This window comes from Silene latifolia, chromosome 5 (assembly GCF_048544455.1).
Source record: "Silene latifolia isolate original U9 population chromosome 5, ASM4854445v1, whole genome shotgun sequence".
In the NCBI taxonomy this organism is placed as follows: Eukaryota; Viridiplantae; Streptophyta; class Magnoliopsida; order Caryophyllales; family Caryophyllaceae; genus Silene; species Silene latifolia.
Window position 1 is genome coordinate 2,420,480 of NC_133530.1, and position 18,732 is coordinate 2,439,211.

The 18,732-nt window shown below is 35.7% G+C and overlaps 2 protein-coding genes and 1 non-coding gene across 3 annotated transcripts; 2 read left to right on the plus strand and 1 right to left on the minus strand.

Moving 5' to 3' along the window:
- Positions 1–244: 244 nt before the first annotated feature.
- LOC141656378 (ethylene-responsive transcription factor 8-like) lies at positions 245–1,310 on the plus strand. The gene has a single exon (XM_074463243.1). The coding sequence runs from the start codon at positions 362–364 to the stop codon at positions 944–946; it is 585 nt and encodes a 194-aa protein (XP_074319344.1). The 5' UTR covers positions 245–361; the 3' UTR covers positions 947–1,310.
- A 4,419-nt stretch (positions 1,311–5,729) lies between these two features.
- TRNAR-UCU (transfer RNA arginine (anticodon UCU)) lies at positions 5,730–5,802 on the minus strand. Its single transcript has one exon. It is a non-coding gene; the product is annotated as a tRNA-Arg (tRNA).
- An 8,776-nt stretch (positions 5,803–14,578) lies between these two features.
- On the plus strand, positions 14,579–18,195 carry LOC141656379 (uncharacterized). Its single transcript, XM_074463244.1, has 2 exons — positions 14,579–15,002; positions 17,849–18,195. The coding sequence occupies exons 1-2, from the start codon at positions 14,694–14,696 to the stop codon at positions 18,014–18,016; spliced, it is 477 nt and encodes a 158-aa protein (XP_074319345.1). The 5' UTR covers positions 14,579–14,693; the 3' UTR covers positions 18,017–18,195.
- Positions 18,196–18,732: the final 537 nt, after the last annotated feature.

Genomic DNA, 18,732 nt, shown 5'->3' on the forward strand with positions numbered 1-18,732 from the left:
GCAGCTAATGATATTTATCGCGTAAAAGCTGCGTTGGCAAACGTGATAAAGTAAACTTGCAAAGTGGAGTTGAATGGAGGGAGTATAGGAGAATACGTGCTTTAGCCAATTTATTTGTGCTCATTAAAATCCAACCATGAATATACACCGTCACTCGCCTCAGAAGAGCGTCAACTCATGCATGCAACAATCCACAAGTCACCCGTTTTTCATTCTTCCTCTCCTCACTATATATTCCCCTTTCTTTGCCTCACTTTCTTCCCACATTTCTCACTCTCATTATATTCCCTCTTTTTATTATTATAAATTCTACAACTAATAATAATCCATAATCCATAATCCATAATCCATAAATAAATATATGGCTCCTAACTCCAAGGAACAACAACAACCACCCATGAACAAAGCGGAGGTTATTAACGAGATCCGATTTCGGGGAGTCCGGAAGCGTCCGTGGGGACGCTACGCAGCCGAAATACGCGACCCGACCAGGAAAACCCGTGTATGGCTTGGAACATTCGATACGGCCGAAGAAGCCGCGCGTGCGTATGATAAAGCCGCGCGTGACTTCCGTGGGTGTAAGGCCAAGACCAATTTCACGTATCCGGATCAGCCTGCTCCGAACCCAACTAGTCAGGATAGCGCCACCGCTGACTCATTTGGCGCGTGCGTTGACGCGCCACCTCCCCTTGAGCTCACCCTTTTCTCCGGACCCGCGCGTGAGATGAATAGCTATCCTGTGAGTGGGTCCCAGCGTCATTTTGTTATGTGCGGGGCGTTAGCGGAGAGAGTTAGGGAGATTAGGAAGGCGTTTAGGTGTGGAAACGGTGTGGTGGGCCAGGGTCAAGATGGAATCTCAACCCTTGATGATGGTCAAGGTGAAAGTGGGTTGACCCTTGATCTTGATCTTGATCTTAACTTGGCCCCACCTCAGGAGGTTGCTTGAGGTCTTGAGATGCACCGATTCTCGTTTAAGAACGTTTTAAGTTCAGACGGTTCATATAACCGATTAAAATGAAGGCGGTTGTAAAAGGTTAAGTTAAGACAGTCGTAAGCAACATCTATCGGTTTTTAGATGAATCACACTTTATCCAACACCTCTCTCTTTTTCCTTTTTTAGAGGGCAAGTTAATATTTTTCCCTTATTAAGAAACTTGACATTTTGTTTTTAGGAACAAAAAAAGGAAAAAAAAAAAAAAAAGATGAAAAGCCTAAAATAGGTGAAGTAATTTGAAATTGGATAATTTTCATGTTGTTAGAATTAATTAACTTTGTAAATAATAGTGAAATTTTCATTTCTAACCGAGTTCATAACTTCTTCATCCATTCATTTCATTTTTACACGTTTGTTAAGAGCGAATTAAGCAAGTAGACTCGCTCTTAGATCAATTGAATTGTGCCATATTCGTTGCGTCTCACAATAAGGTCGATCATAGACGATCACACTATCATTTCCGCTCCCATAATGTACTTAATTATAAACTATGAACTTTATCATGCGAGATGAAGGGAGTATTTAACACCGTACATTCGTACCAAATACATTCTACGTATTTGGTACGAGTAGTTTTGAAATTAAGACAAACGCGTTAAGAATTTTCAAACACTCACTTAGTAAAACACATTTATAGCTTGATCCCTTGATCCATAATTACTTCATCCTGTTATGTTATGTCTTTTACATTTCCCAAATTTGTGCTTTTTTGGAAGGTAAATAATCCACTTAAATTGGAATATTATCCTATAATTAGTTTATAACCCGAAATACTAACCATGCTTAGCAAAAAAAAATCGTTTTTGTGTGTCAAGATTAAATTAAATTTACACACACATTTTATGTTCCACATAATTTTTGCGGTTTTGAATAGATAATTTTTATGTTTCTCTACCGAATTTCAAGACCCTCGACTCTAATATCATTATATATTTATATGAGATCGATGATGATAATGTAACTCATTTACTTTATTTGAATTATATTCAAAGATACACTATAGATTATATTTATTTTTATTTGTAAATACTCATAATATTATACAGTCATTTTTTATTTTTTTGACCTAAATATAATAAGAAAATTTCCCATTTTGATAACATAAAGTATAATATTGTGGAATTTTATGTGAACTAGTGATGATATTTAACATAATAAATGCGAGTGTAACATCTAAACAAAAATTAACGTGAAATTTTAAATATAATCTTACTATTTTAATCAAACGTAAATATTTAAATAAATTAGTGAAATTATTTTTATATCAACAACTTAAACCTCAAAATAAAATTCACAAATTCACAGCTAAAACGGAAGTGATCATCTTTAGCTTGACTCCCACTTATATAAATATGACAACAATCTTGTTATATTCTAGACATTTTACATTTATCGTGTTTAATATATTTAATCCGTTTTAGTTTTAAGATAAATATAATAAAAATTAGCAAACAAGCAAGACATTAGCATAATTAGTTAGTTAGATGTAGACGTTACACGTATCATGGAATGTGAGCAGGAAGTTGTACACGGTAAGTGTGTTAATGTACGGTGCATCTACGGAGACAAACACGTGTGAATGGAGATTGATACACAAATAGTCGGCGAGACGCCGCTATTGTTGTGGGACCTAGGGACTTTATGTATGACTACCGTTGAACATTTCGTCATTTCCCACTTTGTGCAGGTTTGTGTACTTGTCTAACCAATAATTTTGGATCCAATTTAAGATTAGCGTAGATTCTCTTTTAAGACGGATGTATTTATTTAAAATTTTATACTCCCTCCAATTCTATGTATTCTTCCCTTTGTTTATGGGCACGGGAATTAAGGAGAGTAATAAAATAAGAGTAAAAAGTTGGGTGGGGTTTGATGTTTGGAAAGAGGGATGAATAATTATGAGTTAAATAAGGAATGGTGGGGCTAAAACTTTAAGAAAAGTAATTAAATATGAGTAAAAGTGTTGGGTGGGGTTGGTGATAGGAGAGAGAAATGAATAAAATAAGAGTAAAAGTTTCCAAAATAAGAAAGGGGAAGAAAACCTGAATAATCCGTTTTAGGAAATAGGGAAGAATATATAGAATAGGAGGGAGTACTAGATAAATATTAAATCCACTTATATTGATAGGAGCTGAAAATCTCATTTTTCTTATTGTCCTTTTATTTTCAGCTGAAAAAAGCTGAATTGTGTTGTATTAAATGTAATAGACCTGAACTAAATTAAAAGAGCTGGAGTAAGATCAGCGAATTTGCTAAGAATTGAGCTGAACTGAACTGAATAAAGCTGAAGTAAAGTTGAAGGCTAAACTGAAGTGAAATGACTTGAAATTAAGTTAAAAAAACTGGATCAATATTTAATTCGTTTAACTTTAAGACGAATATATTCCGTCTTAAAAAGGAATAGTTGTAAGATCGAACTATATCCCTGTGCACTTTAATAACTAATGAGTGACTCTTCTAACCTAATTAGAAGGTGTAGGTTCAAGTCCTTTCTCCTACCTTGAGTAGAAGATTTAGATTCAAGTTCTTGGAATGCAAGTATGCAACAATGTTAAATTATAAGAAGAATAAAAATTTTACATTTCGAGTAATCTTACCCATGTTGAATCCAAATTAAACCAAATGGCATACACAAAAGAAAATATTATACCAGATCGTACAAATTTATTTTCAAATGAAATTTGATTACTTCGTATATTATATTTGATCCTTTTATAGTCATTTGTAGTCATTTGTATATGCCTATTACTGTTTAGTTTGAATTTAGATCAAAATATATCTATTTAATATTTATTCTCTTTATTATAAGAGGTAGTTAAAACAATTTTAAAATTTAAAATTAAACTTACAGAAAATTAAATTGAAAGAATAATCGAACAACAATGTTAATCATAAGAAGAAGAAAAAATTTATATTTCGAGTAATCTTACCCATGTTGAATCCAAATTAAACCAAATGGCATACACAAAAGAAAGTATTATACCAGATCGTACAAATATATTTTCAAATGAAATTTAATTACTTCGTATATTATATTGATCCTTTTATAGTCATTTGAATATGCCTATTACTGTTTAGTTTGAATTTAGATCAAAATATATCTATTTAATATTTACCCTCTTTATTATAAGAGGTAGTTAAAACAACTTTAAAATTTAAAATTAAACTTAAAGAAAATTAAATTAAAAGAATAATCGAATTAACGGATAGATCTGAACTAAACAGAATTGAAAGGTAGAAGCTTGAATCCTTTCTCTTTCATCAACGACAAAAACAAAGTGTACGACTAAGTGAGTGAGGTCCACACCAACTGAAATAAGACACATGTCAGAAATCACGTGGACATTGAGACACTATTCCATGATAATGAAACGCCGCGTTTTGACAATTACTTTTGGTCCCTGACTTTGACAAGTTGGGTCCCATATGTTTAACGAGTGACCCGGCGAGTGAGGCGCGTGGATGTCGGCACTTGTAGAGTTGTAGCCTATATTGCATTTATCCTGGACGGTGGTTTATCTTCTCTCCACGTTGCATATTTTATTTTACAATTATGCCCTTTTCTTTTGGACTTAAAGTCATTTAATATAAGTTCACTTCAGATCCTATAAGTTTGATTCGATTCGATTCAGATTCTATAAGTTGATTCGATTCAGATTCTATAAGTTGATTGATTCGGTTCGATCCTATAAGTTGATTCGATTCGAGATCTTATAAGTTGATTCGAGATCCTATAAGTTGATTCGATTCGAGATCCTATAAATTGATTCGAGATCCTATAAGTTCAGTTCAATTCAGATCAGATAAGTTTCAGTCCAAAAGAACATGCATTAGTCTCATTATCCACCCCACCCCATTTGTTGATTGTCTTATTATAAAAATAGTGATATATTTGACCCATCTATAACTTTAGACGGATAGTTTCCGTTTAAAGTGAGATTTTGTGTACATTTTATGACAATCCTGATTTACGATGGACATATTAGTTTTAAATTTAGGATTTTTCTAACCTATACCCATTAGACACATAGTTTATTATAAACATCGTCATAAATTAAGACTATTTTCCAACCGATTTAAATATCGTAAGAATAAAAGGAGGGTTGTCAGCAGTGACGGAGCCAGGAAATAAACTCGGCTTCAGCTGGGAAGCGGGAAGCGAACATGCAATGGTATAAGGAGAACTCGAAAAAAATTGAAAATTCTTAATTAAAATCTTTGAAATTTTATTCCCCAAATGGGGCAAGCGTCCCCAACTAGTCATTTCTAGCTCCACCACTGGATGTGAGAAATATGAACTTAACTTGTTCTTAAGGAAAACTTATCGTAAACTTAAATATCATAAAAACAGATAAATGAAAAACCCTTAAAATTATCCAAAAAAATTATCTCATCTATTAACATATGATGCTATATAACTTTTTTTTTTTAATTTATATACCCGTCTTAAGAAAGGACAAACTCCTCACATATGACATACCCGTTACATTTCAAATAACTAGCTATGAGAAATTGCGTGCATAAGTTCCGCATACAAGCTAATAAACAAACTTAACAATTAAACGATGTTTAACAATCTTTCCTCAATAACATATGTACCTTTTTTACGATAGTTCACATACAACTAGCAAAAACTGAGTACGTCCCATCGATAAAAGTATCTTTTTTTTTTACATGTCCCAGGAAAAAGAAATTAATCCAGAAAAAAACATATTTTCATCAAAAATATAAAATGCACGCCCAGTGGGACTCGAACCCACAATCGCTTGATTAGAAGTCAAGCGCCTTATCCATTAGGCCATGGGCGCTTGGTTGTTCATCTAGCTTATTGAAAATAAATTAACCGAATTAAGGGATTATGAACTATTTAACCGATATACTCAGTTTTGTAGTCTCACTAGAGGACCTTATAGATTATAAGGACTAAGAGCATCCGCAACAATGGGGCTCCTCATATTTTATCTCTCTTTTTCTTATTCGTCCACCTCATTTCCCACTAATTTTCTCATCTACCCTCCCCAATTTATAACAACATTTATGCAATAATGAGGTTCCCCATTTACACATAAAATTTTGGGAACCTCCCCAAAAGAAACACAACTTACCCTTACTTTTTGTTGGGAAGCTTCTCTAATAATGGTGGAGCCTCAAATTATGGGAAGGTTAGTGCATTAGAGCATCCGCAAAGGTGGGAAAATAGCTCCCCATATGCACCTTCTCTCCTCATATGGACATCCTCATTGTTGCACCAACCTCCCCATTATTTGAGGCTCCACTGTTTTTAGGGAAGGTCCCCAAAAAAAAAGCAAGACGATTTGTGTTACTTTTGGGGAGGTTCCCAAATGTTTGTGTGTGAATTGGGGAGCTTCATTATTGCATAAATGTAATTATGAAATGGGGAGGGTAAATGAAAAAGTTAGTGGAAAATGAGGTGGACGAATAAGAGAAGGAAAGAGAAAATATGAGGAGCCCCATTGTTGCGGATGCTCTTAGTGAGGCTCCCCATATGAGGAGAGATGGTGTATATGGGGAGCTATTTTTCCACCTTTGCGGATGCTCTTAGTGTGCGACTGTGCGTCCATGTGTACGGTTCCCTTTATGCCAGTTATTTGTGGTTGTGAATAGTGGATGATAAGTGGACCTTAATTGGTGTATGATTAAATTACGCATTTTAAAAAATTTCTTTTATATAAAAAGGTAGACAGATGAACGAAACACTTTAAAACAGAATAGTTACAAATAACCGGGACAGAGGTGTATTTATTGAGGTTAAACAATTCGCTTGCCATTTTCAAACCAAAACAAAATGAAATTATCTCCATTGAGATTTATAACCGCCACAAATACATAAGTCAAACCAAAACAAAATGAAATTATCTCCATTAAATTAAAGGAGATGACCTTACTCCGTGCAAGTGAATTTAATACGTTTAATTAAAAAACGCCTCATATATATTGAATAAATGTATAAAATTCACTTGGAACTGTGGGACTTGGAACTGTGGGATTTATAACCGCCACAAATACATAAGTTAGGCCCTGTTCTTTTGAACTGAAACGGATATGATCGAATCGAATCGAACTTATAGGATCGAATCGAATCGAATCGAACTTATAGGATCGAATCGAACTTATAGGATCGAATCGAATCGAACTTATAGGATCGAATCGAATCGAACTTATTGGATCTGAACTGAACTTATAATATCTGAACTTAACTGAACTGAACTTATAGGATCTGAACTGAACTTATAGAATCCGATTTTAAATTAACTTAAATTAGTTTAACTTAAATATTATTATTATTACTATTTTTTTTACTATTATTATTATTATTATTATTATTATTGGTCTTGGTCTTGGTCTTGGTCTTGGTCTTGTTCTTGTTCTTGTTGTTATTTTTATTATTATTATTTTGTTTTTCTTATAAACCGCAACTTTTGATTATTATTATTATTATTAATATTATTATTATTATTATTATTATTATTATTATTATAAAAAAAACGCAAACTTTTAGTGAGATTAAACAAAAATTTTACATGAAATTAGTGGGCAGCCAAGAGAGAACACTGATAAGAAAATATAGTCTAAAACATAAGGTAAAATAATAACATTTTTGCGCTTTATATACATTGGTTTGTTCATACATTATAGCACGGTTACATTACGATAAAAAATAATGAGAAAAGTGATAATTTTGTTTTGAAAATAATAATGTATATATGTATCGAATAATTAATAACGTCAAATGTTTTTTCGTCAGTTTTTAAAAATAATACTCCGTATATTACTTTTCTAAACTGAATTTATAAGATCTGAACTTATAGGATCGAATCGAATCGAATCGAACTTATAGGATCGAATCGAACTTATAGGATCTCGAATCGAATCAACTTATAGGATCGAATCGAATCGAACTTATAGGATCTGAAGTGAACTTAAGTTAAGTGACTTTAAGTCCAAAATAACAGGGTCTTAGTACTTGCGGCTTTCTCACATATGGTACTATAACACTTGTTGCACTCATCGCAGAGAAGATGGTTACCGTCCCTATAGCAATAAGGCCAATAACCACCGTCGAAATCACCTTTTAATAAGGTGTTATAATTGTTAATAAGCTTATTTTAGTCAATCTTAGGAATTTCCTTGAGTGAGAGTGCTTCTATTTCCGCCTCCATTACTTCTTTTGCGAATATGCTGCTTCCATATGTTGGCATAGCTAAGGTCATGAGAGAAAAAAAATAAATAAAAAAAGTTAAGATTACAAAACTAATCTTATATGCATGACATGCAAGTTATCACGTATGTTTGAGGATTTACAGATTCCTTCAATATTAAAAAAAACTAAGCTGATTGACTTCTACATATCTGATTCAGATTGTATACTTATATTACTACTTTGCGACATTAGGAAAATATTTCGTAACAGAGACTTTGTCAAAATTATTGTTATATATAATCGAGTATTATTTCATGCCCTTTTTACCAACGATCAATCTAATATAAATACAAATGTAATGTAAAAATGTTAAATTTAAATTGACTCATATTAAGATTATTGAAAACGTAAACGAGGACAATATAATGCAAGTAAAACAATTTAAGGAACCTGATGCAATTAGTAAGATCACAGCAATGACGGCAAGTTTAGAGGAGATCAACATTTTGTGCAATTTGGGGTGTTGTTAATGATTCAAGCGTCCCTGTCACTTTGGTGAATAAAATTGTTTCTTTAATTTGCTCTTCAGCTCAGGAGGATTCTAATGACCATCCGCCTTTCGTCTTTTTTGCTCGCCCTAAGAAGTGTAAGATTCTCTCAGTTAAGAATCTGTTAAACGTGATAGAAGGTGAATTGTGAATATTATTGAGAGCCTTTACATGGCTTAAATAGCAATACAAAGATATCGTATCTCTAACAATATGCTAATTATATGGAAAGATAATAATAGCTAATAACAAGATAATAATAATATGGAATAAGGAATATCCTCCTAATACCCCCCCCCCCCCTCAAGCTGGAGATAGGGATGTCAATGGATCGGGTTCGGGTCGGGTGAAGCCTTATCCGTCATCCATCCGTTCTTTTAAAATCTCATCCAACCCGTCCGTCATCCATGAAACATATCATCCGTCATCCATCCATCCATCATCCGTGGATGAAACGGGTGGATCGGGTGATAAACGGGTGTTGTGTATATTTATATTTCAAGTTTAGAAAAAATAATGATTTTTTTTCTCTACAAAAATGAAGTTAGATAATTACTTAGTTTAACTTTCTAGTTGGTAAGTTCACAAAATATCTATATTGAGAGTAGATAAATATGAAAATTTAAATATTTTATATCTTAATAATGTGTTATATGTAAAAAAATTTAAATAAAAAGTAATAAAATCGGGTGATGGATGGATGTCGGGTGGATAGCGGGTGGAATTTCTTCATCCAACCCATCCGTCATCCATCATCCATTTCATCCGTCATCCATCCATCATCCATTTAAGTCGGGTTTTCATCCATCTTTTAGGATCGGGTGGATCGGGTTTTGATGGATGCGGGTGAAATTGACATCCCTAGCTGGAGAGTGAAGGTCGAGAACGCCTAGCTTGCGAAGAAGAGTTTGAAATTGTTGGGCACCCAAGGCTTTAGTAAACATGTCGGCTAGCTGAGACGACGTAGAAACATGGGCTGTGGTGATCAAGCGGTCTATAATCGCATCCCGAATAAAATGGCAATCTATTTCAATATGTTTGGTACGCTCATGGTACACGGGATTATGAGCAAGATCAATGGCGGACTTGCTATCGGAAAATACTTTCATAGGTGCGGAAATTCGTATATCAAAATATCGAAGAAGACCTTGTAGCCACTTTAACTCACAAACAAGGTTGGCCATGGAGCGATACTCCGCTTCAGCCGAGGACAAGGAGACCGTCGTCTGTTTTTTGGTCTTCCATGAAACCGGAGATCCGCCCAGAAAAATAAACCAGCCGGTTACAGACCTCCTAGACGTAGGGCAACCACCATAGTCGCTATCGCACCAACCAGAGATGGTCAAATCACTGTCACTCCGTAGCAAAACACCTTGACCGGGGCTGCCTTTGAGGTACTTAACAACCCGGAGAGCTGCGGTCATGTGGTCTTCACGGGGCTGATGAAGAAAACGTGACAAAATGTGAACGGCATACGATAAGTCAGGACGAGTCACTGCAAGATAAACTAGACGCCCAACAAGACGCCTATAAGGCTCAATATTGTGAAGCAACGGACTGGTAGACTCGCCTAGCTTATGATTCTGTTCAATAGGTGTTTGGACCGGTTTGCAACCCAATAACCCGGTTTCAGAAATAATGTCTAGGGCATACTTTCGTTGACTAACATAAATACCCGCCGAACTCCGAGAAATTTCTAAGCCCAAAAAATATTTAAGTGGACCTAAATCCTTCATATGAAAACACCGTCCCATGTAAGACTTGAATTTGGCAACTGCGGAAGAGTCATTTCCCGCAATAACGAGGTCATCAACATATATAAGAATAAAAAGTTTAACCTCGTCATGCGAATAGGAAAATAGAGAGTAGTCCGAATGTGACTGGGCGAAGCCTTAGTCTTTGAGAGCAGCTGTGAGCTTAGCAAACCAACAGCGAGGGGCTTGGCGAAGACCATATAATGATTTCTTTAACCGACAAACCTTACCTTCTTTGCCACGACTGAAACCTGGAGGAATTTTCATGTACACTTCTTCATCCAAGTCGCCGTGTAAGAAGGCGTTATGGACATCCATTTGATGGAGCTCCCACTTATTAATTGCGGCCACAGCGAGAAAGGTACGAACCGTGACCATCTTAACAACAGGAGCGAAAGTCTCACCATAATCGAGGCCCTCCACTTGATGATTTCCAAAGGCAACTAGACGGGCTTTATAGCGCTCTATGGACCCATCAGATTTGAATTTGATTTTATAAATCCAACGGCATCCAAGAGCCTTTTTGTCAGGTGGAAGATCGACTAGCTCCCATGTTTCATTTCTTTCAAGAGCGGCAATTTCCAATTTCATAGCATCGCACCATTCATTGTCACGGATAGCCTCTTTAAATGTCGGTGGTTCAATGCCCCTGGTAATGGCAGCCAAAAACAAGCGATGCCTTTCCGAGAATAAATTGCAATTAATATAATTTGCTAAATTGAACGACGTACCTGAGGGCGACGTTGGGGAGCTCGGTGGACTAGGGGATGGACTGTCGGTGGTGGTGTCAAGAACGTACCCGCGGAGCCTAGAGCTAGAGAACCGAACCCGTTTCCCTTCACCCATCATAGGAGCACCTGCCTTGGTAGTGTCAGCAGAGGAAGATGAAGCCCCTGTCGTTGCATCAGGAGCAGCGCGGCCTACCTGGCCTGACTGATCAGTAGTAGCAATAGCGGGAGAAGTATCAGTAGCAGAGCCACTGTCCGTGGAAGAGCCCATATCAAGCTCATTTGACCCATTAAAAGGATCCTCTGTCAAAATAGAATCAGGAGTAGGAGGAACGGTACTCACGGCCTCAGTAGCAGCATAAGAAAATTCATTTTCATGAAAAACAACATCACGAGAGACAAAGAAGGACTTGGTTTCGAGATCATAAAGTTTCCACCCTTTCTTATTCGACGGATAACCAACAAAAATACACTTACGCCCTCTTGTAGCAAATTTGCCACCCTTAGTATTTTGGTTATGACCGAAACACAAGCAACCAAAAACACGTAAATTCATGTACGATGGTGGCTCCCCAAATAAGAATTCGAATGGAGTTTTGCCATTTAATAATAGGGACGGAGTTCGGTTTATTAAGTAGGCGGCAGATAGAACACATTCACCCCAGAACGACGTGGGAAGATTACCTTGAAAGCGAAGGGCACGTGCCACATTCAAAATATGTCTATGTTTACGTTCGACACGCCCATTTTGTTGAGGCGTGCCGGCGCAAGAGGTCTCAAATTTAATCCCATGAGAGAAAAAATATCCGGCCATACAATTTAATTCCGTCCCATTGTCACTACGGACAGTTTTGATGGTTTTTGAATATTGATTTGCAACCATATTAATAAAACTCATAAACATGTCAGTCACTTCCGTTTTATCAATAAGTAAATAAACCCATGTGGCTCGGGAATAGTCATCAACGATGGTAAAAAAATATCGGGCACCACATGACGATGGAACACGATAGGACCCCCATAAATCACAATGAATCAATTCAAACAAATCCGAAGCACGCTTATTATTAGAAGAAAAACTATGACGATGTTGTTTGGCATAATGACAAATATCACAAATTGAATCCTTATTGGAATGTAAACTACTAAGAGAAGGAATACTCTTCACGACTTTCTCTGACGGATGACCAAGACGCCGGTGCCAAATATCGAAGCTACCATGCTGCGACACGTGATGTACAACCGAAATCCTAGTCCCCGCGCTAATCCAAAACAGTCCATCCCGTAACTCACCAGCTCCAATCGCCGTCCTCAAGGAACGGTCCTGAATAAGACAAGAGGATTTAGCAAATTCAAAGCAAAGGTTAGTGTCGGATGTGAGGTGCGAGATAGATATCAAATTGCATTTCAAACTCGGAATATAAAGAACATTATTTAGAATAAGAGATTCATTAATATAAACCGATCCGGTCATTGTAGCGAGAACTTCCTGTCCATTCGGTAAACACACAGGACGACCACTTATATTTTTAGTGTCTTCCAAACATGACAAAGTTCCTGTCACATGATTGGAAGCTCCTGTGTCTAAAATCCAGTTACACATACCGCTGAGGCTATAGCCCCTACATGACGATGGGATCTATAACCCCTACTTTTAGTGGAACTGGATAAATTACCGAGTACACTAACATAATAGCTTGTAATCACGTATAACAGGTCAACCGTCCTTATTGGAGATTTGAGGGTGTCAGTCTGTCAGACTCAAAATCTAGAAAGTATTAACCATAAACCATTTTATCGGATTTTGCTTTAAAAACATAAGAAAATGTTAACTATAGGTTAAGGAGACTATAGATAGGGCAGAGTACGGATCGGGTATTTGATCCAAAGTGCTAGTTCGGATCGGATATCCATATTAAAAATCCTGAAGTTAGATATCCAATATCCAAACCAAAACCAAATGTTTCGGATATTCAATGTTCAGGTATCCAAAATAATCGGATCGGATGCGGATATCCATCGATTATCCATACTTTAGAATTTACTTTAAAATTAAGTTTGAAACACGATTATATTCATAGTCTTACATGATGATTTTCTTTAGTGTTCTTATTCCAATGTTCTCGACATAAAATTTAAGTACCACCTAGATATTTCTCTAATATTTTAAACATTAACTAAATTGTTGTATCAAATAAAATTTTATTTTCTCGAAATTATACTAGAAAACTATAGTTTCGGATCGGATCGGATATCCAAATGTTTTAATTCTAATATCATATCCAAACCAAAACCAAAGATTTCGGATCAGATATCCAAACCAAACTTAACTTTCGGATCAGATATCCAAACATTCGGATAAGATTCGGATCGAATATCAGATCAGTTTGGATAATCGGATTTTTTGCTCTGCCCTAAGTCTATAGAGTCCTCTTATTATTTTGGTCAAAATTAGAGCCGATCAGGCTTACTAATAAACCGATTGACCCACCTCGATTATTTTCTTTGCTTGGCCCTCAATGAGTCAGTGTAAGCCCATAAACCCGGTGCATACATGGGTCGAGTTTAGGGCCGTGAGGAAAGCTCGACCCGACTTGTAAAGTTGTAAGACAATTTCTAAGTTAACGTGAGTAGTTTGGGCCGTGAAGAAGGCCAATATTAAGCTCCACCAATAAAAAGCCCCTTTCATATATCGAGGCATCAATGGCTAATGCCGGAATTACTTCTGCGCCGACCACTACTTTCTCTGACATTCCTCCAGATGGCATCCGTACGATTCTTCGGGAAGATGTTCTTGGGATAGCTACTCCCCGTTTAGTTGCTATTTAGTTGTTGTTTTTGTATGGGGCTCTGCCCCTCTTTAGCACCCAAAAAAAAAAAAAAAAAATATCGATGCATCAATGTATCTTATACTCGGTATTAATCTAACTTCGCTGATGATTTGTCCGCTTAAAAAAATTCAATAAGTATGTAATTTATACTATACTCATCAATCTATTTCCGATAATAATAATCTACTGCATACAAAAGAGCGCATATGTCTCACGTTATGTTAACATGTTAACACATCAAATCAATCGAGTTTTATTTCCTAATTTAAAAACCTGTAAAAATCGTGAGACAGCCCGCAAAGATAAAGTCTAATGGTTCAAGCCTCCCAAAAGCAATATTGTGGAGTGTTGTGGAGTGTTTATGGCATGAAGTTATACCTTCTGAATTTCGAGTCTGTCACCCTCGGTGCACACCAAAGGTAACGATTACCGGTCCCATAGTCGTAAAAAAAAAAAAAAAAAAAAAATTCGTGAGTCAATTTCACGCGATCTGACTATCTGAAACCGTCTTATTCTAAAACCCGTCTAAAAAAAAAAAAAAAAAAAAAAAAACAATCTCAATAATAATATCCTTAAAAAAAATCCGAGGAAGAACCACCTCAAAGGCTCAAACAAGACAAAAACATAGTACTCGAGCATCACACAAGAACACGACTCTAGCCGAACGCAGAGAAACATGGCAGAAGCATCACCCAAACAATCTGAAACTCCACCATCAAACAACCCTTTTGTATTCTTAACTCAAATTCCTCAATGTTTACTTAATTCGTTCAAAAACCTCACTAAAAAGCAGGAAAAGAAGGCAGAAAATGATAACAAATCATTGAAAAACGATGTTGTTGTTGTTGTTGAAGAAAGTTCTGTAATTAATGCCCAAAAAACCCCAGATGTTGTTAATTTTCCTTGGATTAAACAAGATGTTCCTCCAATTAAGCTTGAGAGTGAAGATGTTCAACAGGATACTAACCCTATCATACTTTGGCAGGTGATTAATTGATTAATTATTTTTGTTTTTGTTGGTAGTTTAATTTGGTTTTTTTATTGTGGGATGTAGTAATTGTTGGAAATATTCAATCTTTTAGGGTTTAGTTTGTGAATGAAGTTGTTTGTGTAATTGGGTATTTGTTTGTTGTAATTGATTAATTAATTAATTAATTAATTAATTTTGTTTTTGTTTGTAGTTTAATTTGGTTTTTGATTGAATGATATAGTGATTGTTGGAAAAATTCAATTTTTTTAGGTTAATTTTGGAAATTGAGTTGTTTGTGTTATTGGGTATTTGATTGTTAGGGTAATTTGGTGAGGTGATTAATTTGATTTTTGATTGAATGATATAGTAAATGTTGGAAAGATTTAATCTTTTTGTGTTTAGTTTGTGGATTAAGTTGTTTGTATTCTTGGGTATTTGATTATTAGTGTAATTTGGTGAGGTGATTAATTGATTAATTAATTTTGTTTTTGTTGGTAGTTTAATTTGGTTTATGATTACGGATTCGGATGATAATTCATATTAGCCGACCCCAAACCATGTTGAGACTAAGGTTTTTGATTATGGGATGAGTTAAATATTGAAAAGATTCAATTTTTTAAGTTTATTTTTATAGGAGATTATGTTGGAAAGATTCAATCTTTTTGGGTGTACTTTGCTATAAAGCTTGTTTGTGGTGTTGGTATTTGATTCTGTTTAGTGAATGTGACGTTAATTGGATGATTTTGAGGAAAATGTATTAATAGTGGCGGAATCAGAATTTGCAGTTAGGGAGTGGTAATTTTCTAGGTAGTAATGAAATAAGGTAAAATAGAAGAACTATCGAAACTTTTAGCTATAAGTTTTGATTTTTTCATTGTTTAGGGGGCGATATAGTTAGTGATATCATATGATAGGATTAATGATTGTTGAATCTCGAGGTTAAAACCTTAAGAAGAATATGGTAGAGGCACAATGACGAAATTATGAGCATATAGTTGTTTTAGTTTTGTGAAAGAAAGCATTACTAGTGATTAAATTGTCTTCCATGAGATAAATCTTATGATATGAGATTGTAGGTGTAATTATGGTATTAGGCTGTGAAAAGCTACTTTTTCTATGCTCAAAGTTAAACTTCAAAGTATTGGTCTTTCATGAGATTAGCTGATTTGTAAGATGATTGAAATTATTAGATGTAACACCTAATTTATATTAATAATGGAAGAGTAACGGCGGAAGTTGAGGGTGATTACTTGTTACTTGTTAGATTGTTTCATAGGATAATTTGTTAACTTCAAAGAACACTATCAAGTTTACGATTTAAAGGTATATTTTGATTGGAGACTAGGTTTGTTTCGTCTCATACTTCATACAGGGTTGTTCATGAAATCGCTTTTAGGAGTTTACAATTGTGGACGTCGTAATTTACTCCAAAGAGCATGTACTTTATTTTACTTTGCTCTTTGATGATTGCTGAGCATGGGCTAGTAAAGGCTGTTTATACTAATGTAGATGGATCATGACTATTGTTTTGGGTTGTGAATTATGGGAATCCCGTCTATGATTATTTTACGACTTCTAAGTATGCGTATGCGATGTCTCATACTTGAGCGTTTGAGATTAATGGTGAATTCTCGACAAATTTTCATAATGGTGAATTCTCGACAAACACACTCTTCTTATCGTTAAGTGTTAACACAAGGGCAAGGCTGCACATATGACATATCCGAATTCTCATTACCTTATGATTCGCGGGATCCCTCGAGGCTCTGGGATGATGTTGATATGACTTGAGAGAAGCACGTATTAGGGTTTCTTCCTACCTGTATCTGCTAGATTGCTTTACCTTTCTGTGAGTTTGTATGTGACTGAAGGGTCCTGAATGGTATGGATAATTAGATATGAAATGAAAATTGATAGTCGATTTGCAAATGTTCATGCTAACTCTTGTAAATGTGAATATCCGCCAGTAGTCTTGTGATGAGGAAGCTAACTTAATAGTATTTTGTTATATCTATTGTCGTGTTCTCGTGCCAAGAACATAAACAGATTTCAAAGCTTGTGAAATTATGTTAATTATGCTTTAATTTTTGCAGTAAGTTGCCATGAATTGCTATGGTAGTAAAAGAAATACTCCGTATTAGCTTATGACTTGCTGATGACGGATGGTCTTGTATTATTGTATTTATCTTTTCTTCAAAAGAAAAAAAGGCCCGTGACCTGTGTAGCTTGGTTCACTTTTTAGGTATTCCAGACCCTTAATTTTTACTTCGGTTTTCAAAATCGTTTTAATCTTTATTCTCCATTTAAATTCTAAGCTTTTATAAAAGAAATCCGAGCTTTGATTTTAAAACCTATAAGTTTACCCGGCTTTTGTATTATGTTTCACCCCCTTTTGTTTTTCACTTTTTCTTTTCTATATGTTCGCATTTTGTATTATGTTTCACCCCCTTTTGTTTTTCACTTTTTCTTTTCTATATGTTCGCATTTTGAGGTATGCGTTCACTCATAGATGGTTCTAAAGGATGATTCATGTCGGCCGACCCCAAATCATTTTGGGATTAAGGCTCTGATGTTGTTGTTGTTGACCTGTGTAGCTGCGTTAGCTTGACAATTTTGATATGACGAGTTTCAGACCCCTATTATGAGTAGCACCACTCACCGACTTTACCAACCCTCGTACCTAAGGTAGCTGACTATTCCTTAAGCGACTAAATTTGATCAGTGTCGTCGTCTTTCTGGTAGTGTGACCCTACTCACTCAGGATGATCTTCTGAATCAGCATTTGTAGACATTGTAGTTGCAGTAACCGGGTATTCATAATTTTACTGGTAATGTGGATTAACGGCCGGGCTTTTTGACAGGTATATGCTCTTGGAGGATTCATCATCTTGAAATGGGCATGGGGAAAGTGGCAAGAAAGGAAGGACAAGGCCAAGGAGGACGCACCTGATGACGATGATCATCCCGCTGCTGATGACATTGATCAACCAGCTGCTGATGACGCTGATCAACCAGCTGCTGATGACTAGGTTCATAATTGTATATGCTTGTTCAGTAGTTAATACCGCTGACATTTTGTCTTTAACTTCTTCAATGAAATGCACTGCTCATGGCTTCTAAAACTACAATTAGTCTCTTGAAATACCGTCACATAAGATATATGATACTTTGTAGTTCTTTGGCGCGCAGATGAAGGGGTTTCTTTTTGGCACGAGTATTGGATGGTAAAATGAACTTAATTTAGTGCGACAGTATTGGGATGAAGGCTGATCCAGTGACTTCATCCCTAATCGCTTACATTAGCAGGTGGACGGACAGTTGATTTAATAATTAGTGATTATGATTTCTTTTCTTATGCGCGAATTACTCCGTATGAGTAAACTATTGATCTAGAGTCTAGACGGAGGGGCGAGTTTAGAATCCTTACAATTTTCACAATTCACTAACCAACTTTGATTGATTCGCCACTAACAATGGAACACAGTTCTCGTGTGAGAATACTTTGTCGAGAACTCTTCTCATGCGTGTAAGACGACTGTAAGGGTGTGAACCATTCCGTAAATTACTGAATCACTGATTCACTGCCATTACAAATTACTCGACTTCTGAACTAGTTTGCTGCTATTCTTATTAATTCTACGGCCTAGACTGCTAGACTCATTTCAAATCTAATTACAAAAATCAAGATTATGAAACCTGACTCCTCTTATTTATTTACTCCAAAATCCGCTCCGAAATCAATACT

What these genes read in the sequence shown, in the direction of transcription:
- LOC141656379 (XM_074463244.1), top strand. Translation starts at nt 14,694, where the DNA reads ATGGCAGAAGCATCACCCAAACAATCTGAAACTCCACCATCAAACAAC. An exon ending in ACCCTATCATACTTTGGCAG is followed by an intron (nt 15,003 to 17,848) that starts GTGATTAATTGA and finishes GCTTTTTGACAG; the next exon opens with GTATATGCTCTTGGAGGATT.
- LOC141656378 (XM_074463243.1), top strand. Translation starts at nt 362, where the DNA reads ATGGCTCCTAACTCCAAGGAACAACAACAACCACCCATGAACAAAGCG.